The sequence below is a fragment of the Epinephelus lanceolatus genome, chromosome 1 (assembly GCF_041903045.1).
Source record: "Epinephelus lanceolatus isolate andai-2023 chromosome 1, ASM4190304v1, whole genome shotgun sequence".
Taxonomy (NCBI): Eukaryota; Metazoa; Chordata; class Actinopteri; order Perciformes; family Serranidae; genus Epinephelus; species Epinephelus lanceolatus.
This window is the reverse complement of record NC_135734.1, coordinates 1,744,377-1,772,038: the sequence shown is the minus strand read 5'-3', so window position 1 is coordinate 1,772,038 and position 27,662 is coordinate 1,744,377. Positions and strand designations below refer to the sequence as shown.

The window sequence follows — 27,662 nt, the reverse complement described above, 5'->3', positions numbered from 1 at the left end:
CAGGACAAAAACAAAGGAGATGAATAAAAACTTTGAGTCTTCTCTTCGGGTGTAGTTATGTTGAAAGCCAATTTGTTATTGAGTCTATATGTATGCGATATATGTTGCAAAAGGGTCTGGGTTAGTACAGAGGATGTTTAGTTGCATGTAAGACTGTGTAAAACATTAGCAAACCAACATCACTTAGCTTTGGTGAAAACAACCAACCAATAACTAACTGCAAACAATCACAACAATAACTCAGTGAACAGCATTAAATCACAACTGACGAAGTTAAACAGTCTTGCGTAGCCTGTACAACTGCAATTATGCTATGCCCAGTTGTTGCATTACCAATCCTTTGAATGGATGGAGGGGAAAAGAGATGCTGTGGCATGCTGCTTCTGTTAGCTGGCATATAGGGATGGAAAGAACTGTGGTTCCAGGTGTGGTCCTTGCTGTATCTTTGTTCCACAGCTGCAGATCCGAGGAGACTGGCCGCTCAGTGTCCTTGCAGAGTTAGGGAGCGATCACACCGAGATGAAACGCTAGAAACGCGACGCCAGTAAAACCATTGTTTTCCTATGATATGGCGCGTCTGACTGGCGTTCAAGCGTCTTTTTAGATGGGCATTTTTCTGGTGTCTTTTTAAGCGTGCGTTTTTGTAGACGCTTCTTTTTAGACACGAATTTTTAGACGTGCGTAGACGCTGAAAAGTTAAAATATTTTCAACTTTTTTGAGTGTCAGACGCCAGTAGCTAGCGCGCATTGAATAAGTGCTTCCAGCATATCAAGCGTCTTTGAAGCGTCCGCATCTCTAGCGTCGCATTTCTGTGTGATCACCCCCTTAGACGTTGTGGTGCTAACTCAACTTGGCTCTCTTGTTGTTGGAAAGTTAGTTGCAAACCTTGTGTTTGTGTGATGTCCTACCTCTTCAGAACTGTAGGAGCAGAGAGCCTGTCAGACTGTCAGAGTCACATGTCACTGTTAAAGGAGTGTCCAATTAAATTTTGGTCTCTCACTTAGGTGTGACAGTGAGGCACCCTGTGGAGATGAGTCCCAAATGGGTGTTCTTTGTTCGAAGAACAAAGAACATGCGGTCTCAGCCACCATCTCAGATGGCAAGATCTAGAAGAAAATACTTCACATGTCCAGTTTAGATTTTAACAAATGGCAAATCGATCACACGAAGTGCTGAGCTGTACTCCGTGCCAAAAAACCTCCCAATTATGCCATCACATCTAGTTTGAGCAGTGATCAGAACCTAAATCAAACTGGATTCGCCTGTTGATGAGCCGATAGAGGATTTGGAAGCCTACATTGACGCATTTTACCACAGAAGCGTTATGCCTAACAACAAATCTGAGGCCAAAAACACCCGAGCTAAGCCGAGCTCAAGCGAAATGGAATCCTGTGACATCAGTGAGTCCATAACATCTATAAAACTACAACTCAAGAAGCTTGATTTACTCGAGCAACTGACAACAGATGTCAAAGAACTAAAGCACTCTTTGGAGTTTAACAACTCACTCATCGAGGTGCTAAAGGCCGACAATGCGTCACTTCGGACCAAAGTAAACAACCTCAAACATTTGACAGCCGAACTCCAAAAAGACAAAATCAACATGGCAAATTCCATTCTTGATCTGCAGTGCCGAAGTATGAGGGATAACATCATTATACACGGACTTGCAGAAACAAAAAACGAAACTCACCAGAAATCAGAAGAACTTCTTAGGTCATTCCTTGTCAACGACTTGAAAATGAAGCCTGAGGACGCCGGAGCTGTTCGCTTCTCCAGGGTGCATCGCCTTGGGAGGACCAAAACTGACCACTAGAGGAGGCCCCGTCCCATTGTGGCTAAAGTTGTTGACTCAAAGATGAAGTCTGCCGTCATGTCGAGGGGCAAAGAGCTAAAAGGCTCCAACTACTCCATAAGCAATCAGTTCCCGCCGGAGATCATGAACAGACGAGGAAAGCCAAAAAGACCGCTCGTCTGTTCATTGACAAGCTCTACATCGACGGTAAACTGTACAGGAACCCTCGAACAACTTACTGGCTGAGTGGAGGAGATGAAAACATTATTCCTGAACTCCAGGAGGAACTGTCTGTCAACGCTGCAGCATGCTGCCTCCCCACAACGGTAAACACAGACGCGTGATGATGACGTTACCAAAAACGCGTCTCTCTCTGTTGTCATGACAACCGCCGAACCTGGAAGACGGTGAATGATCTTCTTTCTCTCTTTCTTTCCCTATCTTATCACTCCCCCACTTTCTTCTCTCCTTCACATCTATTTTCTTATTTTTGGCTTGGGAATTGGCCTAAATACTACTGGCTTGACTGGGTAGGACGAGGCCCTCCTTGTTTGTTTGTCTGCTCTGTGACAATACAGTTGGTAACGTCCACAGAATGTTTTTATGTGTCTGAGTGTGTGGGTATATGTGTGTATGTCTGTTGGGCCGTTTTCAGAATGGATGAGTGTATGTACAGTACAGGCCAAAAGTTTGGACACACCTTCTCATTCAATGCGTTTTCTTTATTTTCATGACTATTTACATTGTAGATTCTCACTGAAGGCATCAAAACTATGAATGAACACATGTGGAGTTATGTACTTAACAAAAAAAGGTGAAATAACTGAAAACATGTTTTCTATTCTAGTTTCTTCAAAATAGCCACCCTTTGCTCTGATTACTGCTTTGCACACTCTTGGCATTCTCTCCATGAGCTTCAAGAGGTAGTCACCTGAAATGGTTTTCCAACAGTCTTGAAGGAGTTCCCAGAGGTGTTTAGCACTTGTTGGCCCCTTTGCCTTCACTCTGCGGTCCAGCTCACCCCAAACCATCTCGATTGGGTTCAGGTCCGGTGACTGTGGAGGCCAGGTCATCTGCCGCAGCACTCCATCACTCTCCTTCTTGGTCAAATAGCCCTTACACAGCCTGGAGGTGTGTTTGGGGTCATTGTCCTGTTGAAAAATAAATGATCGTCCAACTAAACGCAAACCGGATGGGATGGCATGTCGCTGCAGGATGCTGTGGTAGCCATGCTGGTTCAGTGTGCCTTCAATTTTGAATAAATCCCCAACAGTGTCACCAGCAAAACACCCTCACACCATCACACCTCCTCCTCCATGCTTCACAGTGGGAACCAGGCATGTGGAATCCATCCGTTCATCTTTTCTGCATCTCACAAAGACACGGCGGTTGGAACCAAAGATCTCAAATTTGGACTCATCAGACCAAAGCACAGATTTCCACTGGTCTAATGTCCATTCCTTGTGTTTCTTGGCCCAAACAAATCTCTTCTGCTTGTTGTCTCTCCTTAGCAGTGGTTTCCTAGCAGCTATTTGACCATGAAGGCCTGATTTGCGCAGTCTCCTCTTAACAGTTGTTCTAGAGATGGGTCTGCTGCTAGAACTCTGTGTGGCATTCATCTGGTCTCTGATCTGAGCTGCTGTTAACTTGCGATTTCTGAGGCTGGTGACTCGGATGAACTTATCCTCAGAAGCAGAGGTGACTCTTGGTCTTCCTTTCCTGGGTCGGTCCTCATGTGTGCCAGTTTGGTTGTAGCGCTTGATGGTTTTTGCGACTCCACTTGGGGACACATTTAAAGTTTTTGCAATTTTCCGGACTGACTGACCTTCATTTCTTAAAGTAATGATGGCCACTCGTTTTTCTTTAGTTAGCTGATTGGTTCTTGCCATAATATGAATTTTAACAGTTGTCCAATAGGGCTGTCGGCTGTGTATTAACCTGACTTCTGCACAACACAACTGATGGTCCCAACCCCATTGATAAAGCAAGAAATTCCACTAATTAACCCTGATAAGGCACACCTGTGAAGTGGAAACCATTTCAGGTGACTACCTCTTGAAGCTCATCGAGAGAATGCCAAGAGTGTGCAAAGCAGTAATCAGAGCAAAGGGTGGCTATTTTGAAGAAACTAGAATAGAAAACATGTTTTCAGTTATTTCGCCTTTTTTTGTTAAGTACATAACTCCACATGTGTTCATTCATAGTTTTGATGCCTCCAGTGAGAATCTACAATGTAAATAGTCATGAAAATAAAGAAAACGCATTGAATGAGAAGGTGTGTCCAAACTTTTGGCCTGTACTGTATATGTCCATGTTCTTAAGTGTGTGTCTTTGTTGCAGGATCTCAGTAAACCACACTAGTTACCTTGTACATGGCATTTAATGAATTAGACAGCGAAGGAGACGAGGTGACACAGTGTATTGACTATCATAGAAATATAAGCTGTAATCAGTATATTCCTGAGCAACTAAAACATTTAACAAATATAAACAATTGTTCTTTCTTGCATTTAAATATCAGGAGCCTGAACAAGCACCATGATGATCTAGTTACTCTCCTTACAAACACAGGTTGCAACTTTGATGTAATTGGTTGTAGTGAAACTTGGTTGAACGATAGGTCATACACTGACATCTTAAAACTTAATGGCTATAAGCTGTTTACCAAGAACAGATGTGGCAGATCTGGTGGTGGCGTGTGCCTATATATCTCCTCCACATACAATGTGAACATTTGCGATGACATTGTCATAGCAGACAATCACAGTGACTCCCTTTTTGTTGAAATAAGCGGTAAAAACGGGAAAAACCTTATTATCGGTGTGATCTATTGTCCCCCAGACGCTGATCTTGAAATCTTTAGGGCCAAACTGGAGGAAGCATTATTTTCTATAAACAAAAAAAAACAAAAGTTGTATCCTCCTTGGCGACTTCAATGTTGACCTCTCCAGGGATGATGCAGCTAAGAATGACTTTATAAATACATTACATTCTTCATCCTTCTTCCCCACGATTAATACTTATACCAGAGTCACTCACACAACTAAGTCGATTATTGATAATTTCATCACAAATATTCAAAACTCTACACTTGTATCTGGAACTGTACTCTCTGAGATTTCTGATCATTTCCCTATTGTATTATTTATTGACCTTCCTGCTAGGCCTTCACCCACTTGCCATAAAATAAAAATAAAAATACTCAATGAAGAAACCATACAACGTCTGAGTGAGGACCTGCAGGCCAAGGCATGGTATAGAATATACAATGATGCTGATACTGATGCTGCATTTGAGACTCTGACCAAAGAAATAACTGACTCTATTCAAAGGACCATTCCTGAGAAAACTATCATATGCAGCACAACTAATCAAAATCCATGGATCACTAAGGGCATATTAAAATCTATTAAGCATAAAAATAAATTATACAAAAGATACATAAATAAACCTAATTATAATAATAAAAATGAATATATTAATTATAGAAATAAACTTACACATATTATCAGAAAGAGGAAGAGTAATTATTACACAGAAATGATAAACGCATCACAGGGTGATTCCAAGAAATCTTGGAGACTACTAAACAAGGTCTTGAACAGAGGCCAAAAAACTCCTGTGTTCCCTGGCCATGATAACAATACAAGCAATGTCACCAGAAATAATAGTCTTGCTGACAAATTCAATGACTACTTTGTCTCCATTGGTAGCAACATATCCAGTAAAATCAGTCAGCCTCAGGATGCCTCTTTTAAAGACTATCTACCAGGTAACTACCTGGGCTCCTTCTTCCTGAATCCAACTAACTGTGATGAAGTGTATAAAATAATCATGAATATGAGGAGTTCAAACTCAGCTGGAACAGATGGAATCTCTAGTAAAATTCTGAAAAGCATCTCCAACATAATTACTGCACCTCTTACGCACTGTATCAATCTATCTCTACTCTCTGGCGTAGTGCCCCAAATGGCAAAAATTGCACGAATCACACCAGTCTTTAAATCTGGGGATAAGAACGATCTGAGCAACTACCGACCAATATCAATCTTGCCTACTCTCTCCAAGGTCCTGGAAAGAGTAGTTTACAACAAACTCAGCAGCTATCTTGACAAGCTAAACATCATTGTCCCATCCCAGTACGGATTCAGAAAGGAAAATACTACATATATGGCAGTACTTGACTTAACTGATAAAATCCATGATGCAATTGACAAAGGTGACTACGGTATTGGCATTTTTTTGGACTTGTCCAAAGCTTTTGATACCATTAAGATTGACATCCTAATCAATAAACTACAACACTATGTTATTAGAGGCCTAGCGCTAGACTGGTTCCGCAGCTACCTGTTCGGAAGACATCAATATGTTTTCATTAACAACCACAAATCATCATACAAACCCATCAATCATGGAGTTCCCCAGGGTTCCATCTTAGGGCCGCTCCTCTTCAGCTTATACATGAATGACTTTGTTAATTCCTCGTCCATACTACATAAAGTATTATTTGCCGATGATACAAACTTGTTTTTTTCCCACAAAAATCCAAATACACTTGAACAAATCATAAATAGTGAGTTAGTGAAAATAGACACATGGTTTAAATGCAACAAACGCTCCCTGAATATCAATAAAACAAACTACATTGTGTTCCGCTCTCATAAAGAAAAAGACATTAAACAAATTTGCCCAAAAATAAACGGACAAAACATTGAAAGAGTCGGCTCTACAAAATTCCTGGGGATCCACATTAATGAGTTCCTTAATTTTAAAAGACATATTGATGATCTCACAACTAAACTGTCTAAATATGCTGCTCCGTTCTTTAAGTTGAGACATTATCTTCCACTCTCTGCACTTCTCATTCTGTACAAATCTTTGTTTGAACCTCACTTACAATACTGCAATATCATATGGTGTAACACAATTCCAACTTATTTACAAAAGTCATACGTGCCTTAACATGGTCTGAGTTTAACGCTCCCACTAAAATGATTTTCCACCGCTACAATCTTCTGAGGCTTAGTGAGTACAACTACTTTCAGAATGCTTGTGTAATGTACCAGACTGTCCACAAACTAAACCATAAACTATGTGACCTCATCCCAATCTGTGCTCCTAGGCACACCTATACCACCAGGAATGAAAATGTAATCACTGGAAAGAAACAAAGACTAAAATGTACTAGCTTCAGCATTGTGTGCAGAGGACCACAGATTTGGAATGAGCTTGATGAAATACTAAAAATGTCACATTCCATCTCCATATTCAAGGCAAAACTAAAAATTCAACTCCTAGCAATGTATGTTTAATGTGCTGATTAATAATTGTATTAATACCTGTATCTTATTGCATCTATTAATTTCTCTTGGTTAACATTGCTACTGTACTTCGCATCAAATCCAATGTAACCATAATACTGAGATTGTCTGTTGTTTATTGTGTGTCTATTATCTATCTGTATGTTGTCCATATTATAAGGATATCTGGCCAATATCCTATATTCATGGAAAACCGGGCCCCCTATTAAAAGTTTTAAATAGCTTCCTTGGGGTGACCCTTTTCACACAGCCGACTGTGTAAAAATACTTGTTGTATACACCATGTATTGTATTGTACTTCCTGGATGATGTGTGAATAAAAACTAAAACTAAAAAAAACTAAAATCATCTGTGGTCCAGTGAAGTTACAGTTAGCACGTTACAGCTGAAATGCAATACCGCTACAAAATAAAAAAAAAAAAAAATTACCACTGTGAAATGTCCTGCTCCAGTCTTTGTTGCAAAGGTGGTTCATCCACTTGTGTTTTCACTTAAATTGATGTGGGAGAACTGACAGCCTGTACATGTTTAAGCGTGTTTTACAAGTTTCTTTGCCATGAAATAAACCGTCAATTTAATGTGTAGTCTTCGGTCCCCGAAGAGACTAAAAAAATTGCCTTGTGCTATACAGAAGAGGGCTAACACTAGCTTATGGTAGCGAGCTGGGTTGCTGCTAGCTGTGATTAATGTCATAATGGCAAACAACATAACATTACACATTATGTTCATAAGTTATTACATGACTAACTGTACTGTTAACCCCAATTGCTCACTCAACTTAAAAAAATTTTGGAAACAGCTTGCACTCAAAACTTGTAGTTTAGTACAGTACAGTAACATTAAAGTTTTGAGTTCAGTATTAATAAAATAAATGTGTCACATGACCCTTGTCTGACAGGAATTTGTTAGTTTAACATAACTTTTTTGGTTGTTGTTTGAGCATTTAGTAAGTAGTAGAGTAAACATTTTACAACCCGTTTTTTTTGTATTTCATTGAACTATAAAAATATACATTGTGAACTTAGGTTTCTCAATTGCAAGAATAAGGTAAAGAGATTAATTCTGAACCAGGAAGTGCTCTTTATTTTACATGAGCACAACTTTTAGTCAGACATTCTAATATCCACACAGATGGGAGGTTACTAACTGTATCTGACTAAACTCATGGTGCAAAATGTCTTTTACCACAACATTAACTGTAACCCATTAGAATTACTGTGGAATACATAAATATTAATCACTGTGTAATGGGTAATATGAGTGATTTAGAACACATTCAAACACATTTTTCTTCGACTTAAGGCCTTTAACACATTGTCTCATGGCATGCTGCTAAACTCCACCATAGAGCTGGGCGGTATATCAATTTTTTACAATATATCAATGTATTTTCAAGCAGGATATACATTTAGGCCTAGTCCACATGGACCCGTGTACTTCTGAAAAAGTTTTTCGGGCTCCGGTTTCCAAAAAAATTCATCCACACGAGTGGTCTGATAAAAAAATATGATATCCACACGAAACCGCAAAACCCGCTACCAAGTGATGTAATACACATGCCAAAGCAGTATGTGGCAATGGGCCATTTTAACCAATCAGAAGAGTCAATACCGGAATAGGGAAGTGCGGAAAATAAAAACCACGAACGAACCAATTACACTACCACGAAAGCAGCGACAGGCATGCCAGCGGAGGTCCGACCCGGCCGGATCCAGAATCTCTGTTGGCAGGCCCGTCGCTGCTTTCGTGGTAGTGTAGTTGGGGTAGCTAGCAACAGGAGCAGCCTCCTTCATTGGTCGTTAGGTCAAGCAGCTGGATATGCCATCCAAAGTGAGCAGATAGCACGCTCACAAGTTAGCGTGACATATAGGGCATTTATGTGTATCTACCCACTCAATTGTTACATTATTTTATGCATATGATATCGATTTTGTATCTTTACAAATACCATACAGATACCCTCATTCAATTGAAAACATAACTGATTTGAGTAAAGTCATGAGAGCAAATTTGGGTATATAAATGGCTGGTTTGCGCTGCGTTCTTCAGTTGGCAGTTACACCTAGAGTAAAGCTACTGCAAAACCACCGTTTGTTTTCATTTATTCTTTCAGGTGGGTGGATGTCACCTAAGCACCTTTGGATTTTAGTAGGCTAGGCTACCCTTAATAGATAATTTGTTTAAAGTTCAAAAACTTCCAGCGCACACTAGAATATCAGGATTGACACAGAGTTTATTCAAAAATGTTTAAAAACAAAAGGAGCGAACAACGCGTTTCGCATGTTGCTTCATCAGATTCGCTCTTGATTGTCATCAGGTATGTGCTTAAATAGTCAGGGCAAGTAACAACCAGACAATCAACCAATCAATCAATCAATCAGAAACAAATACAAAATACATAACCTAGCTGTAATATTAAAGGGAGAGTGCATACAATATAAATAGAAATAGATATCAAAACAGTGATACAAGAAAATACTTTACAATTGCACAGTTCATCATCTGACAAGTCTCAACTCTGATTTCGAGGTAGAGTGTGAACCATATAAATAGTAATAATAATAATAATAAATTTTATTTGTTGGCGCCTTTCTGAGCACCCAAGGACACCTTACAATAAAAATATACAAGAATACCAATAATACAACATTAAAAATAGATAAAATACATGACAGAAAATTAAACCGGATAGGCAAGTCTGAACAGATGGGTTTTAAGCTGTGATTTGTCCAATGGAGTCAATCTGACGGATATGGGGGGGCAGAGAGTTCCAGAGTCTGGGTGCAGAGCAGCTGAAGGCTCTGCCACCCATAGTGGTCAGTTTGAAATTAGGGACAGACAGAAGAGCAGCTGAGGAGGAGCGTAGAGCACGGGTGGGGGTGTAAGGGTGGAGAAGGTCTGACAGGTATTTGAAAAAATGTTTTTGAACTTTTGACTGTGATTTATTCTGCACCAGCTGGCACCTAGAAGAAGCACTGCACTGCTGTGCACAGGGATTTACTAGTTTTTAGATAATTTGTTTAGTTTGTATTGTGGTTCGTGATATTGTTTGAGGGAACTGTAATGTAAGGTAACTGCATACGAGTGGATGCAACTGTCACTAAGGCTAGCATAGTTCCTCTGGGATTTAAGTTGTTCTTACTTTAATTTAATTTTAATCTAACCTGTGACAACACATTGGCTAAGGTTGTAAGGACTATAACTGTTGGTAGCTTTTGTTTAAATATCTTGAATTATAATTTTATGGGTTATTGTTTGTCGGACGATTGAGCTAAGCTAACTAACTAACGTCAGCTGTCACTTGTTGCCATAGCAATGGTAAACATTCACATACGGGCTAAGTGCAGAGTGCAGAATCAAGCTTCATTGTAAATATAGTTAAGATACATTTAACACTGGATGTGGGATTTTAGTAGTTAGTTAGAAAAGAGCTATTTACCGTCGCTCTGATGTCATGCAATGGAGACAGGTAATAAAATACTGCAGTTATCCTATCTACACGCAACCGTTGCGGTTTCGGGGGCCCAAATGTGCGGTTGCGTGTGGCCAAACAGCCAAATCACATAGAATAATACACAGTTTCAGAAGTACATGGGTCCGTGTGGACTAGGCCTTATAGACAATACCATTTATATCAATATAGGGTCAAGTTGCGCCACATAACGCATACCAGTGTTCATCTCTCTCCTCTCACACAGCTCCGCCCCCTCACTCACTCACAGTTTCTCCATCAACACTGAGAGAGACCAAGAGCTGCTCCTCTGTTTAGTCTGTCTGTTAATTACGCTGTAATTCCACTGGATGTGTGTCCTTAGCGGAACGGCTGCGCTGGTTATCCGCTACGTGCTCCGCCGTCCGTCAATACCCACTGGCTGCGTTTGTGGTGCGGAACGGTGCAGCTCCGCTGGACAGCAGGAATCACGAGGACCCACGAGATTTCGCGAATTTACTCTCAACTCTCAACTCAACTCAACTTTATTTATAGAGCACTTTAAAATCAACCACAGCTGAAACAAAGTGCTGTACAAAAATAAAAACATAAGACAAACAATAAAAACAATAAAACAGTAAAACAAGAGCAGAGTCTCATGCTGGGTTAAAAGCCAAGGATTAAAAATGGGTTTTAAGACTGGTTTTAAAAATGGACAGTGAGGGGGCCAGTCTAATGTGGACAGGTAAATCATTCCACAATCTGGGGGCCACCACAGAAAAGGCTCTATCCCCTCTGAGCTTCCGCTTAGACCTCGGTACATCCAGGAGCAGCTGATCAGCTGACCTGAGGCACCGAGCAGGAGCGTAGGGATGAAGCAGCTCAGAGATGTAAGGCGGGGCGAGACCATTTAAAGATTTAAAAACATATAAAAGAATCTTAAAATGAATTCTAAAGTGCATGGGCAGCCAGTGGAGGGAGGCCAGAATGGGCGTAGTGTGTTCACTCTTACGTGCTCCAGTTAGTAGCCGAGCAGTGGCGTTCTGAACCAACTGGAGACGTGTGAGGGAAGACTGGCTGACTCCAAAATAAAGTGCGTTACAGTGATCCAGCCGGGACGTGATGAAGGCATGGATTACTATTTCAAAGTGCTTTTGTGCAAGAAAAGGTTTAACCTTTGTCAGCTGCCTAAGGTGAAAGAAGCTGGACTTAACCACTGCACCAATTTGACGCTCCAATTTAAAACCACTGTCCATCTTAAAACCCAAGTTAGAAACTGTTGGCTTCACATATAGTGCCAAGGGGCCCAAATCAACAGGGGGGGGGGGTTCACAAGAGCTATTTGGACCAAACACCATCACCTCTGTTTTCTTTTCATTGAAATTTAAAAAGTTTAAGGCCATCCAGTCTTTGATGTCATCAAGACATGACAGAAGCGGTTGTAGGGAGAAAGCATCTCTCTTCTTCAGCGGCACATAAATCTGACTATCATCAGCATAACAATGGAAGGAGATGCCATGCTTTCTAAGAATGGAACCCAGAGGAAGCAAATACAATGAAAAAAGCAGGGGCCCTAAAATTGAGCCCTGTGGAACCCCATATGACAGAGGAGCAGAGTGGGACTCAGAACCAGCAAGGCTTACACACATAGTTCTGTCTGCCAGATAGGATCTAAACCACTCCAGAGCACTACCACAGATGCCCACATGGTGCTGCAACTGGGATACTAAAATATTGTGGTCCACAGTGTCGAAGGCAGCTGTTAGGTCCAACAAGACAAGAATTACATAATCACCAGAATCATTTGCCAGGAGGATGTCATTAAAAACCCTTAGTAGAGCTGACTCTGTGCTGTGCAGGGTTTTAAAACCAGACTGAAAGACCTCCAGGATATTATGCTCATCCAGAAAAGATTTTAACTGTGCATGAACAATTTTCTCCAAGATTTTCAAAATGAAAGGCAGCTTGGAGATGGGCCTGAAATTAGCCAATACAGTGTGGTCGAGGCCAGGTTTCTTCAGCAGGGGCTGCACTACTGCATGTTTAAAGCTTATGGGGACAACACCAGAAGACAGACTGCTGTTAATGATGGCAAGGACCAGCTGCCCTATACTAGGGAAGATTTCTTTAAAAAAGTGAGGAGGGACAGCATCACAAGGGGAACCTGATGGCTTGATATGGCCAACCACATCATCTAAAAGTGACAAGGTCACAAGCTCAAATTTATCAAACACAGCCTGGCAAGGGACAGAGACAGAGGGGTCAGAGGCAGGCGCTGAAATGAGAGCCCTTGTGTTAACAACCTTGTCTATGAAAAAGTGCAGGAAGTTATTGCATAGCTCAGGGGATGCTTCCAAGCAGACAGACTGCAGGGCATTTAAAACAGAGTCAATAGTTTTGAATAACACACAAGGGTTATGGCTATTTGACACAATGAGGTTTGACAAGTATTCTCTTTTGACTTCCTTAATAGTGTTCTGATAACGGTGCCAACAGTCCTTTAAGAATTGGAATGAAACATGGAGCTTGTCCTTCTTCCACCTGCGTTCAGCTTTGCGGCACTCCCGTCGAACTGCATGAGTCCTGTCACTGAACCAGGGCTCGGGTTTCACTTTAGGCTGCCTTGTTTTTAATGGAGCCGCAGAGTCCAGAATGGTTCGGCATGAGGAGTGGAACCAGGAGCTGAGCTCCTCCGTGTCAGCAGACATTGAGTCAGAAGAGGCACAGAGCTGATCGAAAGCAGCAGAGAACTGACCAGCAGTGGAAGGGTTAAAAGTCCGACGGCGCTGAGCAGGAGCGCAAGATTTAACTGCAGTACAAGAAAAAACAACTTTAAACTATACGGGCATATGGTCAGAAATGACATTTTCACAGACCTTCAAGTTAAACACAGACAAACCATGAGAAAGAACGAGATCTAATGTATGACCATGTTCGTGTGTGGGACCAGACACACACTGCACCAAATTAAAAGAGTCAATAAGGCTTAAAAAGTCCTTCACCAACGGCTTATCAGGACAGCACACATGAATATTAAAATCCCCAAGAAAAAGGACACGATCGTAGTTTGGCATGATTTCAGCCAGAAAATCCGAAAAGTCTTTCACAAAGTCCTTATTGTACTTGGGGGGCCGGTAGATGACAGCGCACATCACCGGGTCAGAGCAACCCACCTCAAATAAAGTCGCTTCGAAGCTGGAGAAATAAGATGACACAGCGCACTGCTTACATTTAAAGTCATTTTTATAAACAGCCGCCGTTCCTCCTCCACGGCCTGACGTCCGCGGGGAGTTAAAATAAGAACAACCAGCCGGTAAAAGTTCGACAAGAGCGCTGCACTCACCAGCACCGATCCAGGTCTCTGTCACACAGAGAAAATCCAGGCCACGGGAGCTGAAGAAATCCCTCAGGATAAAAGTTTTGTTTGCCAGTGATCTGGCATTTACCAGCCCAATCCTGGCAGGAGCCAGGGCCTGTGTTTCGGCAGATCGGGGAGCCTGGAGCAGCGTCTTCAGGTTCCGGAGATTCACCCCGCGCTGAGAGAGCCGGGGAGAGCAGGGGCGGCGGGGCCGGAATCCCTCAACCAGACCGACGACAGGTACCAGGCAGGCGTCGATCGGGTCCAGGAAACGCCAGGGCACAGCGAAGGGAAAGGATAATCCATGTCCTGACCGGGAAATGGACGAAGATCGTGCCAGGCAGACCTTCAACTTCACCAGCCGACCGCCGTGTTTACCGCGGCGACGGAGACGCTTCCGCCGGGGGGGTAGAGCCGAGGCCCGGTAAAGGTGAGTCCTGATTTCCGACAGGAGCGGGGGCAGAGTTTTCTGTCCACCGTGATCAAATATACTTAGATCTCTGACATTATGTCTCAGATCTAAGAGGGATTGGCGATCATACACCAGCAGAGACTCGATCTGTACAGTGCCAAGGATTACAAACAACAAAAATACCAGCCAAAGTGGGAGCACCAGACGGCCAGCCATACACACCGGTGCCATCTTATTAACACTCACTCAATTTACGCATAATCACGCGATATAACAAGATGTATCTATGATACATTATACAGGTCATATATGATTTTATGGTTTTGCGCCTCCATGATTAACATCTCCTCGTCCATGGTGTCAACGGGGTGAAATGGCATCTGAAAACCTCTGACCTGTTGACTTCAGGCCTGCCTCTGCCCATTATGACGTTTTCAAGGTGTAGTGCAGGGAAATATGATCCGCCGTGAACACTGTGTATTTTATTTTGAAAATGAACCGGATGTTTTATTTTGTTTCTGTGCACGACTTCCTGCCCCGCACGATCTGCTCTGTGCTGAATTGCTGCGTTGTGCTCCGGCGTCAGGCAAAAATAGAAGTCCTGCATATCTGTTGCGGAGGGCTCCGGAGCGCCGCAGCTGTGACAGAGCTGGAACGCAGCACAGCCGCAGCCGGTGGAAGCACACACATTGAATTTGAAATTGGCATTGAAACATATTGGCTCCGCTGCCGTTCCGGAGCGCAGACGCAACCTACATGCATCTGGTGGAATTTGGGGGTTAGTCTACTGTGTGACATCGGTCTATATGTTGCACGAACTACGCTAAATCAGCCTGAGAGATGAATGAAGTTACTGCATTAGCACACTTACAATACTGTGGGCCATTCCCTCTGTAACTTTTAGCCGCATCCAGTCAAGCGCTGATTTGTGTTTCAGTTATCAGTTTAGATGCCCAGTGTCACACCGAGCTGCGCACCTACTCCTTCTCTGGAGTGGGTTCAAAAGCCGGGCCGTCCACACTCAAGCGGGTAGCGGTGGCATCTCACCGACTGCAGTCAACCCATGACCGGCCCGTTTCTCCCCCTCTAACAAGCCGTGGGTGTTGTGAGAGGTCCATGTCATTGGTCCAACAGCCCAGTTGTCCGACATCCCATTAGTCCGACGTCCCGTTGTTCCGATATGTGATTATACTAGGCTGAACTATATTTGTGTACCATAGAGGATCAGCAACAAAAGTAGGCTACTGGTTGAGATACAAGTGCCATAGAGAGAAGAGAGTGAAACACCATGACCTCCTGTTATTAACTCTGGGGTCGGGGTTGTGTGGGGAGCTCTCCGTGGTGCTGAACGGCTCCCGGCGGGCGTATTTCTGCCTTGATGGTGCGCCACGACCGGCTCTGGGTCAGCTGGGAAAGGCTTGAGGCGAAGCAGGCTCAGGGCTTATGTGTTTGCCACTTTCTTTTTCATTTTAACCCACACCATGATCTTTTCCTAACCCTAATCAAGTGGTTTTTGTGCCTAAACCTAACCAGACCTTAACCACAGGGCATCATGATGATTTCGGAACAACGGGACTTCGAAACAATGGGTTTAATATGGTCGGAACAATGGGATGTCGGACCAATGGGCTGTCGGACCAATGGGCAGTTCCTGTTGTGAGATTCTCATCACCTCTGTCTGCGGGAGACCAAAGAGAAAGGCGGTTTTAAAAGGCTCTGTGTGTGCTGCTCTGCGTCCTGTTTTTACTTTACATATTGAAAAATAGGTGTTTCTGTGATGATTTGGAGAATGCAAGGATGAGGCCGATCACGGAGTTCTTTCTTAAAGGGATAGTGCACCCAAAAATGAAAATTCAGCCATTATCTACTCACCCATATGCCGACGGAGGCCCTGGCGAAGTTTTAGAGTCCTCACATCCCTTGCGGAGATCGGCGGGGGGAGCTGCTAGCACACCTAATGGCTGACGCCGCCCCAGACTAACGTCCAAGAACACAAAATTGAAACCACGAAATATCTCCAACATGCCCATCTGTAGTGATACAAGTGTCCTGAAGCCCCGACATAAAAAGTTGTTTAGAAAAACGTCATTTGAACTCTGTTTTTAGCCTCACTGTAGCCTGTAGGTCTGACTACAGGCTACTGTAGTAGCTACTGTAGTAGCTACTGTAGTCTGAAATAACAGGGGGCTTTAGCCGTGTATCAGCTTGCAACTGAACATGTAGCCCACTTCATAGACAATACCGGGATATATATTGTGTATCGCCATTCAGCCTGAAAATACCAAGTTATGAATTTCTGTCCATATCGCCCAGCCCTACTCCACCAATTTAGCCATTTAGTCAAATTAACTCAAAACTCAAAAAGTGTTGATTTAACATAGAAAAACAATGTCAAGCTCACAAGGGATGATTTTTTGTGTCAAATGAACATTAAGTATTTATGTCATTTTGACAATCCGGGGCATTAGTGTATAGTTTACATTAAAATGTTGTGTTTAAGATGGATTGGGGTTTACAGCGTGGTAAAACAAACTTCAACATATCAAACGGAAAATTACTTACATTTTTAGGACAGGTTACTATCCAGCTGCTTTCTCTTCTCGTCTGACAGTACAACATTGGATGTTTAATGTGAGCAGAGCAGCACATGACAACACAACACAAATGGCCACAAAGTACTTTGGAACGTTAGTTATTAATGTGGGGAAAAGACGCTCAGTATAATTTCATGTTTTTATCACAAATATGCATGTCACTAGCCAACACTGATACATGTGTGTGTTCAGACCTGTGTGTAATTGACAGATTGAAAAATTGAATTTCCCCTTGGGGATTAATAAAGTATATAAAAAAAAAATAATTAAAAAAAATGTTTTAATTGTGCAGCAGCACAGATGTAATTAACAGTGCAAAGAAAATGACACGAGTAGTGTCCGAAAGTGTTTTTTCATATTGCTGATAAGCTTATATCCCTGTACATAGAACTCCAGAGATAGTCAGTAGGGAGTAGTGAATGAGGGAATGATTTCAGACACAGCCATATAGATGATGTTCTGTACTGTACCACTATCAACATTGACATGATCCACTCCTGTCTCTGCTACCTTCGTTAGATAATATAAGAGCTGCAGATGCATAACAGATCACACATGCAGCTCCCGGCAGGCAGCCAGCCAGTATTTACCATTTAACACAGAATTCAAAGGCATTTCTACAAAAGCAGTTTTTAATTTCTTAAATATTTCAAGATGATCTATAACTCAAGGAAGGCAGGAGACCACACAGTCTCCCATCAGTTCAGAGGTCACACATTCAAGCCTCTCTCTTTAATTGTTGTCTGAGAGCTTCTGTAAAGCCTGGTACCTCTCATTATAAAAATTCTCAGTGTTGTTACAGTAATTAACCTTGATCTGTGTCTCCAATTATGCTTTGTTGGAGTCTTTGAATTTTAGGACTCTGGGCCTGGAAAATCCTTGAAAAGTCCTTGGATTTGATGTTTTAGAAGATGGGGGGACCCTGGAAAGACAGCAAAAATGGTTACAAAATGTCCCCAAAAACATCTGGAAAGTCCTGTGCAGCATTATTTAAGTGGTGAAAAAATTGTCAATATAGCATACATTTAAATTGTCAGAGATTTTTTCAGGTTTTGCTACTGCCCCCATTTACGGCGATACATTGATTTGCTTCTGTGTTGGCATTCTGGCTGCCTCTCCTTAGGGAGGAGGAGGAGGAATACACTGTCTATACACAAGTACCTCACATAAGCCCACTTAAAAAAATCCAAACTATCCTTTTAACATTATTTGAATAACATTAGCTATGGCATACTAGTTGTTATTTTACATGGCACTTGTATTAGCGCTCTGGGACTATGTGTGTGGTTTCAGCAAAAAGAAACAGTGAAAATGGTCTTTAGATAACCATGTTGACATTAAACCACCTTTCAGTAAAGTTTCAATGTCTTTATTTCACAGGCATTAAAAAATATACATTTTTTAATATTAACTCAGCACTTCCGGTTTTGGTTTCAAAATAAATGCGCTCTGACAGTGTTTCTGGGGGTATCTCCCAATATGTCACCCCACAAGGATTTTTATCAGAAAATATTTGCAGGACTTTGTTGTTGACAATGCAGTCACTTGCACTGCTCCATAAATGAGTGGCGTTTTGGCTTAGCAGCAGGCAGCAGTGTTGTGGCAACAACACTGTCTATGTGAACACCACGCGCATGCGAGTCGCAGCAGTTCAGCACGAAAGCCGCCAGTCACCGCTTATGCAGGCAGCATGGCCCAGGCATTTATTTAGCATGCTCGCTGTAGTTAGGTGATGGCACCATGAAAGACTTTCAGCACACCAAGGGTTTACTTGTAGATCAATCCAGAGAAGTGCTTCACTTCACTTCACTTCATCCTGGCAAGCCAGATGGTGGAAAGCAAACAGAGTCCTTATCCTCCTTTCCTCTGCCATTAAAACCTGTGATTAGTCATTGTGTTTAATAGACTGCTTCCTCATTTAGCTTATTTTCAAGTTATTAAATTTGAAGTGATGTATAATAGTTAAAATGTAGGCTGTTCTATGGCCATTTAAAAGATATGTCCAGTAGTCGTTATTTATGATGGAATTCTGAAATATTAACCTATTGGCAGTCAAAAAAAGGTCTAGGGTAAATCCTGGTTGCAATAGCTGTAAAGACCATAAGCCACATTTTGCTTTCGCTGGTTCTAATGTAGCACAATGGACTTAAATACAGTGTTGCATCTGGCGCTGCGCTATCTTGACTGTCTTTTCTGACTGTCTTAATTCTAGGGTGAGTTTTTCTTCACCCCCAATGAGTTTGCAACCCTGTGTCTGACCTTAGTATTAAAAATGCATGATGTTACTGTCTGATTTGATCTTCCTGGATTTGCACTGTGCAGAGCAAGCTGGGTGTGTGCCACCACTGCAAACAGTCATCTGACTTGCACAGCTAGTAGTGAAGTGTTGAGCTCCAGATGTAGTTACCCACCATAAACTGCTTTATCTCGTCTTGAAAAACTCGTAGGCACAATTTATGATGTTGCTTGTGTCAAGAGATGACACTTGTGGGTAAGGTGCAGGAGACATTTACTTTTTCTAGTTAACGATGACGCATTAATAACAAGGTTTTGTTGACCAAACAGTTTCATAGAATCCAGTTTGATCTAAATGCAATATTGTAGAGTTAAAGGAAATAGTTTTGCACAGGCTAATCAGTTTGTCCTTGCTGAAAGAAGATAGACTGAGGGGGAGCAACAAGTGAAGTGAACACTTGTGAAGGAGGCCCAGTATCTGCTGAGAAAAGATGACTTTCATGAAAATACTGTTTGATAGAAAAAAGGTCAATCATTCCTTTTGTTGGAGCTCCACAACCACATATAGTGACTAGAACTGAACTAGTAGGACCAAGGAAGCTTGATGAATGTGAAAAAGATAACTTGACAAGGATCACAGCAAGGTTTTTGACAAATGGGGCATGCGTTAGTTAAGGTTAGTTCACATTACATGATTTTCACCCTGATTTTGCGTCGCAGAGACTATCGTAATCTATTGAGTGTTCATACCTGGCGACGTGTGTTTCTGTCATCGGGAGTCTTGCCAACTGCGTCACGACCTGTGTGTGCACACCACAAGATTTCTCCATCGAGCCCTCGCCAACAGAGCCTCAGATTACAGCTTAGATCGGGCCCAAAAAATTCAGCCCGAGCCCGTGCACGTTATGTCCGGGACCGTCACGGCCCATCCAATTAACTGTAATTATGGGCCCGAGCCCGATTTAAACCCGACATTTTTCAATAAGTTGGCTGTTATAATTAAGAGTATTAAACCACAATTCTTGTTATTTGAATGACAGAAATATAGGATCTTAATGAATGGCGCAACACGGAAGCATGATTATGTAATAAAACAGGTGTTTATTTTAGGATCCAGGTGGTGAAGGGCTGTGCGCGCACAATGTTGCAACATTGTAACTAAGTTTGTTGTAACTTAATGTGTCATACAAAGTGTGGTTTAATTTTATTTTTTGTAATACTGTAGCGTCCGCCAGGATGTGTGGAAAGGATGACGCAGTTATTTGGCAATTGAACCACCATTTATTACTGAACAGTACAGGTTACTGTTGGCCGTAACCACGCCAAAACAACCAACAAACAACAACTTAGCTGTAACTCCATCTGTGCACTCCTGCTCTCTCCTCCAGCTCGCTCATACACACAACAGCACGCGCACTCACACAGCCCTCCTCATCCCCATCACACTCGCACCCCGCACCTCATTCAATCCCAAACATGCCATTAACTCACAGAACATTGACAGTATAACAGAACATTTACTGCAGGGTCACTACAATACATAGCCTATAACATTATCAAATCGTCAAAGGGAGGGGGACTCCCGGCCCGACCCGGCCCGCGGGCCCAAGCCGGGTCGGGCCGGGCTCGGGCTCGGGCAGAGAATCTAAGCTCTACCCCAGATAATGCTGTGACGTCACCAAACTTGGAGATGACACATCGTAAAGGCATGGATATTCTTCCCAGACAGTATTGAATCAGATCTGCCTCCAGGGCCTGGGTCCAAACACAATGCGCTCGCCATGATCCTGTGGACGCCACCATTGTTGTTGTTGCTTGCCGGCTTGCCAGGTCTAGACCTGGCAACCCTGCAGCTTGTCCTCCTCACATTTCTTCCATCCTCCTGCGTGCTGACGTGGGATGTATCCCACCTCTCATTTGCTGATGCTCTTTGTCAGTCGTGTCACACTTTTATAGCATATCCATCCCAGTCGCATAGGAGGGGACGACTTGCTCGTAGGCTTGTTCACATAAGGACTCGTTGTGGCAGACTATCTGCCGACTCACCTCCGACCCAAGGTAACTCTCAAGATCCTCTGCAACGTCAAAATCACGGTGAAAATGTGTAATGTGTACTAGGCTTTAGGGGTGTAATGATCCAATCAATCTGGATCTATACGGGAAACCTCACCCGGCCCGGACATGGAAAGGATTGACAGATTGATAGCTCTTTCTCGATTCTGTGGGTGGTGGTGCATGGCCGCTCTTAGTTGGGGGACTCCGGCATGCTAACTAGTTACGCGGCCCCGTGCAGTCGGCGTCCAACTTCTTAGAGGGACAAGTGGCTTTCAGCCACACAAGATTGAGCAATAACAGGTCTGTGATGCCCTTAGCTGCACGCGCACCACACTGAGTGGATCAGCGTGTGTCTACCCTTCACCGAGAGGTGTGGGTAACCCGCTGAACCCCACTCGTGATAGGGATTGGGGATTGCAATTTTTTCTCATGAACGAGGAATTCCCAGTAAGCACGGGTCATAAGCTCGCATTAATTATATTCTATTTCTGAGATAATACAAGATTAAAAGCCAAAAAGCCAACCATAGAAAATGTGCTAAAGGCCATCTTTTACAGTCTAAATGTAATTTTTATTGTAAAATCCCAAAATGGAAAATTCTCTTAACATTAATGAAAGACTTAAAAAATACCGTTAATATACATTAACTTTTCAATCAAAATAAATTAAGATCATCATCTCAAAATAATTTAAAAAAAAGCAGATTTTTGATACTAATAAATGAACGACACTCAATCCTACAGATTTGCATTGACCAAAATTACAGTTCTGTATCACCACCACTAGATTACATTCATTAGATACATGTTTTTTTTTTGTGTGTGTGTGTGTGTGTGCGTGCGTGCGTGCGTGCGTGCGTGCAAGCTGCTCAAATAAATTGCCCTTCATGAGGGAATAATAAAGTCTGTATCTATAGATGTCATTTAGCGGCCATAATTCAATCTAAATGAAAGCATCTAACTGGATTATTTTAATATTGCCTCTAACTTTAATACAGGCTGAGTTAGGCTTCTTAATGTTTCCAACTGTCCAGCATCCAGTACAGACAGTTGTAGGCTGTTTTTGTTTCATAATAATCATTATGTAGAAAAATAATTTGTTTGAATTTCTGTCATTAAAAAATATTTTGTTTTCTTTTTTGTAATGGTAAAAAAGAGCAGGAGAGAGAGAAATTTCCACAGACTCCCTGCAATGATGCTAACTGGCATGTCATTCAACACAATGTTGCTCACTGTCTGTCAACCTCTGTGAGAGGTACTATACTGAAGGTGTTTGGTGGAGACGGGGCTTGTATGTCAGCCCTATGCTAGTCTGGTGACCTGTCCTGGGTGTACCCCACCTCTCACCCAGTGACAGCTGGGATAGCCCCCGTGACCCTGTACCAGGATAAGTGATTACAGAAATGAATGAAGGAATTAATGAATAATTTAAAGATAAGAACTTGAAATAAATAGCAGATAATCGCGTAAAACAGACAATTTTAAGCTTTAATGACTCCACACAGCCCTGCCTCATGCCTGCCTCTTCTAATTTGAGTCATATGGAGCAACGGGAGAGGATATGTACCCATGACAGTGTCTGTGTATTGTGACCTCAAAACAAGATATGACTCCCTGGTTGATAGCCCTGGAGAAAGAATCAATCAAGAAAAGATGAGGATCAGAGAGGAGACTCTGCAGGAAGCCCTGTAAGATCTCGCTGCTTCCATAAACCAGTCATTGAATCTAATCCACTGAAACAAGCAGTAACCTGTTCAAACTGGTCAACGTTCCCAGTACAGGTACATACATAAAAAGTAAGTCAGTAACTTCTAATTTTGTAACTGAGCTTATTCCATGTTTTGATGTAAACAAGGTAAACATACCCGTAGGCCTGAACATAGGCACACAAGGATTTTCAATCCCAGTGCTCTCCAACCTCTGTGAGAGGAATAATGTTCTTCTTGACATAGGCCATAGCTTTGTCCGCGTCAGTAAACTCCATGTCCTCCTCTTTGTGCATGACCCGAAATCGAGCTGGTAACAATAGGCCGTACCGGGAGTCTGTTGGTCGGGAAGAAGCTTCCTCACCTCTGTGAACACCGCCCACGCTTTGGCCACAGTTGTAGTATTGTCAGGAAAGTTGACACCCAGTTCCCCATTAAAGCACAGTGGACCTCTACTGCAAGGTTTTCCACCCAGCTTCTTTGGCCCCAAATCTTAGAGTTCAGAGCCACAGTGTTGGGCCCTTGTTTTGGAGGGTCTGGTATACTTATATTTCCGCAAGTTCGTTGCCATTTGTTTACCTCCGTGGAGCAATTCCACTTTAAGGTTATGTTTAGAGTTTGTTTGCTGTCGCATAGGATGGGATGCACTTTACAAGTTTTATTTAAAATAGAAGCTAAGCAGGAGCTTGCATTAAAGACACCTCATTCCATTGCGGCCAAGCCAAGCCCCATGCCTCTATTTTATAATGACTTGGGGCCTCGTTGAAGTCATCAACGCAGCCATTTGTATCTCTAGTTTATTGCCTGTTGTATCTCCACTTTCTAAAAATGTATGTTGAACTTTCAATAGTACTTGGGCTATACAAAAACCTTTTCTAAAAATTCACTCAGTGCTGCGACCAAAGATAATGGTGACAGATGACCTCAGGGTCGAACCCTTGTGTATACGCACAATTTCCTTGAACTGCAAGACACCATTAGAATCAGTCCAGAGAAGAATGGTCAAAGGAAAGGAGGGGCCCTCCAGCCCCCTGAAAACTCTACAAAAGAGCATGCTGTGTTCATTGTAAGCCAGTCTGCTCCTGGGACCAGGCTTGAGTTTGTTGGTTTTGCTGTTCTGTAGAACTAAATAAACTCCGTTGTGCAACGACTTTGTTCATCTCCAGTGCATCATTTGGCCTCCAGCGTGGTTCCTTCAAGACCGTTTTGAGACTGCTATTGGTAAATTTGCTAAGTTATGAACTGAGTTTATTTAGGCTTCAATTAGTGATCTATCAGACACGACCTTAGCTGCAGAACAAGATGCTATAGCCCTGCAGCGGCTCTTGTTCCCTGGTTTGAAGGGTGTGTGTGCTGTGACTGTGTGTGCTGCTGGTTTAGCTGCTGACGAGAGTCTGTCACTGCACAGCAGCTTGTGCTTTGGATCTGGGATTGCGTATGTTACTGTGCTCCTGGGTTAGCTGCTAAGAAGAGTCTGTAGCTGTATGGTGGCTCATCCTTTGGCTTGGTGTGTTTTTATTCACCGCTCTCTCTCACCATCATCCTCATGATGTGCAGTGAAACCAACGCTGGAGCAGTGGGCCCTGGGTTCCTCCTTGTGCAGGACAATGCCTTGCCTCATGTGGCCAGAGTGTGCAGGTATCAGGAGCATGCCCAGATGTTGTTGGGAGTTCATACAGGCATGAGGCAGCATTTTGAGTTGCCGTGATAAAATTCAGTTGGATCAGCCTGTCAATTTTTTACTTTGACTTCCAGTGTGATTTTGAATCCAGCTGACAGTTGGTTGATGATTTTGGTTTCCACTGACCATTGTTAAGTCATTTTGTTCTCAACAAATTATACAGTGTATGTCAGTAAAGATTTTCAACTTCAATAATTCGTTCATCAAGATCTGATGTGTGGTTTAAGTGTTCCATTCATTTTTTTTTTAGCAGTGTATTTGTATGCCTGGGTCAGTCACCAAACAGGTGCTAACATTGTCTTGTCAAGTTCATTTTTATAGATCCCAAATGGAATCCCAATGACATGGAAAGTGGTGTATGCCTCTTTCAGGTGCCATTTTGTGCATACACAGTGGTTATAAATGAGGCCCCAGATCTATGCTCTACAATGATAAATAGCATTTGAATGTGCCATCTTGGCGACATTTTTCTAATTTAATTAAGATGTTGTTTTTTATTATTTTCCTTCAGTTAATTTCAGTAAACAATTTATGATGAATGCAAAAGCCACTTAATGATTGTTGCTGCATTTTGTTGTCATTTGCTTTATAAATTAATATTATGTTTCACTCAGAGAGAATCAGTTTTATTATTCTTTCTATATTGTTGTTGAAAGATTGAACTGAAACATTTTGTCTTCCACAGGCAGGAAAACTGGCTGTTGACAGAGGATGGGCTATTAATGTTGGTAAGTGAGTTTCTAGTACAGATAGGTTTAATCCATAAATAGGCAACCAATCCTTCTGCACTCAACAGGTATACATTTAACTCCAGTATGTGTGAGTCAATTATTGTCAGTATCAACCTTCTCTCTTAGACACTACATTGATGTACTACGGTTTTTTGAATTTCTCTCACTACTTTAGTTGCTTTCTGTGTGTGTGTGTGTGTGTGTGTGTGTGTGTGTGTTTGTGGTTAAGGCTCTGCAATGACAAAACAAACTTATTAACAATAAACCAAAAAACATCAACTTGTATTGTGCAGTGACAAGGTGAACTGAAGTATGAAATAAATTATGAACTGATCCAAAGCACTGTATTGGTATTGGCCCCCATACTGACATTGGATATAAGCCTGTGACCAGTTCACGTTGAATATAATATGGGTTGTCAAGTTATTATTTTTTAATTAACAAGGGGAAGCAATTCTTACCAGAGTGTTTTGATTGGAAATTAAATTAATGCAAAGAAATTTACTTTATGATCTTGACTTTTAGATTTATTTCTATAAAGTCAGTGCTGCACTGCTACAACAGTGTAGTCTGAAACCATGACTTAGAGGTGGGTGACAACTTCAAAGTTCTCATTCTGTGCAATACAGTTGGTTGTTTTTTTTATTTGTCGTTCGTTCGTTTTGTGAAATTCGAGGGCAGAGGGGGTAAACTGTAAATTCTAACAAGTTAAGTTTACTTAAAAAAATTTAGGAAGCTAATTACCTTGGGAAAAGTAAGTAAACAAACTTAACTGTGTCAAGTACTGTGAAATCATTATGTTTGAGTAAGCTGTACTTTTTTTTGAAGTTGTGAGCACCTAATGTATCCCAGTATAGTTAAATTCAATCAAGCTGTTAGAACTCAAATACTTTGAGTCACATTAACTTAATATATTCTGCCAAAACAAGTGGGAATTACTTGAAATTTGTAATACACTACACTTAACGTATCTTAGTGTAGTCCACTATAATAAAGTTAATAGGAACTCAATAAAGGTAAGTCACATGAACTTTATATACTGTGCCAAAGTAAGTGAGCAGTACTTAATTCTAAATAAAATGCACTTAATATACCTCAGCTAACTTAAAAACAACAACTCACTAAATGGCATTATGAAAACCATAATTTATTTTTTATTTGTAAACTCGCAAAATGTTATCATAGCATATTGACATATAATATATATTAAAAACAATAACAACACATATGACAACAATCGACATGCTGTTCATTCTCACCGAGTTGTGTACAAAACATGTTTTCTTTTTCTGAAGAAGACAATATGGAACCTCTGCAGCTCCACACACACACAAAAAAAATCTGTCACTGTTAATTTTTATCAAAACATTAAAAAGAAGTAAGTAAAATATAATCAATTCAGTAAAAATAAATGCATAAAATATTCAATAAAGTTTTGTTCAATTGTTCAGCCCTATCTACTCTCACTCATTCACACACCACACTCATGTAGACAGCTGTCCGTAGCTACTACATCTAGCTCAAAAGAACATTTTTTAATTTTTGCCGTTTTGGGCTGAGCTTTTGTTGTCCAAGGTTCAACAGTATCTTCTGCATGAAGTCAAATGTGTTCTTCATACCTTTGGGGTAATCCAGATGGAGTGCGTATATTAAGCCGAATAGCAGAAAAAGTGCTTGAGCGTGTGTGGGAATCTCATCCATGATATAATTTCCTTCAAGGATGATTGCAATGCTGTTTATCTCTGGTGACATATCCCCAGTCATGACTGAAAGAACCCCGACAGGTACCTGGGCGAAGTCATATTCGGTGTCCGAATCCTGCATTCAAAATAAAAGAACACAAATAAATTTAGGTAGGATGTTATGACCCACGGTTATAGTGTGTTCACTCCTATAATCAAAGTGACTGCAGGAATCACAATTTAAAATCACACAGAAGAAACCAGCAATCTGGAAAATTGTCTTACAGAGCTCTTTTGAAAGACTATGGACAACAGGTAGAAATGGCTGCGTTTCAGCACTAAGCCTTAACAAAAAGCATTAAAAAAATCCATAAAGATTTTTTTTTTAATGTGTGCTGAATTGTGCATTTGAGCTAATTTTCCTAGGCTGCTACTCAGTGGTGCGGTGTACATTTTACAACATCAGATCTCAGCTTCAGTCCTCAGGCATCAGACAAAATGAAATTGTTGTTTAGACTAAAATCTTCAGGTCTCTGGAAGAACCCCCTCAGGTCGAAGGGCTAGCACAAATAGACCTCAAACAAAATGGCTTAAGACCAGACAGCATCGGGCCAAACAGTGTAGCAGCAAATTCTCATTACAAGACATTACGGGACATTACA

General features: G+C 41.7%; 1 protein-coding gene across 2 annotated transcripts in view; it reads left to right on the top strand.

Moving 5' to 3' along the window:
* The window catches only part of hdac11 (histone deacetylase 11), a 176,189-nt gene that overhangs the window by 45,858 nt on the left and 102,669 nt on the right, over positions 1 to 27,662 (top strand). For both annotated transcript variants that reach the window (XM_033633015.2, XM_078167731.1), the window contains exon 6: positions 25,273 to 25,315. In XM_033633015.2, the coding sequence (XP_033488906.1) occupies positions 25,273 to 25,315 (43 nt within the window). The remainder of the gene's footprint in view (positions 1 to 25,272; positions 25,316 to 27,662) is intronic.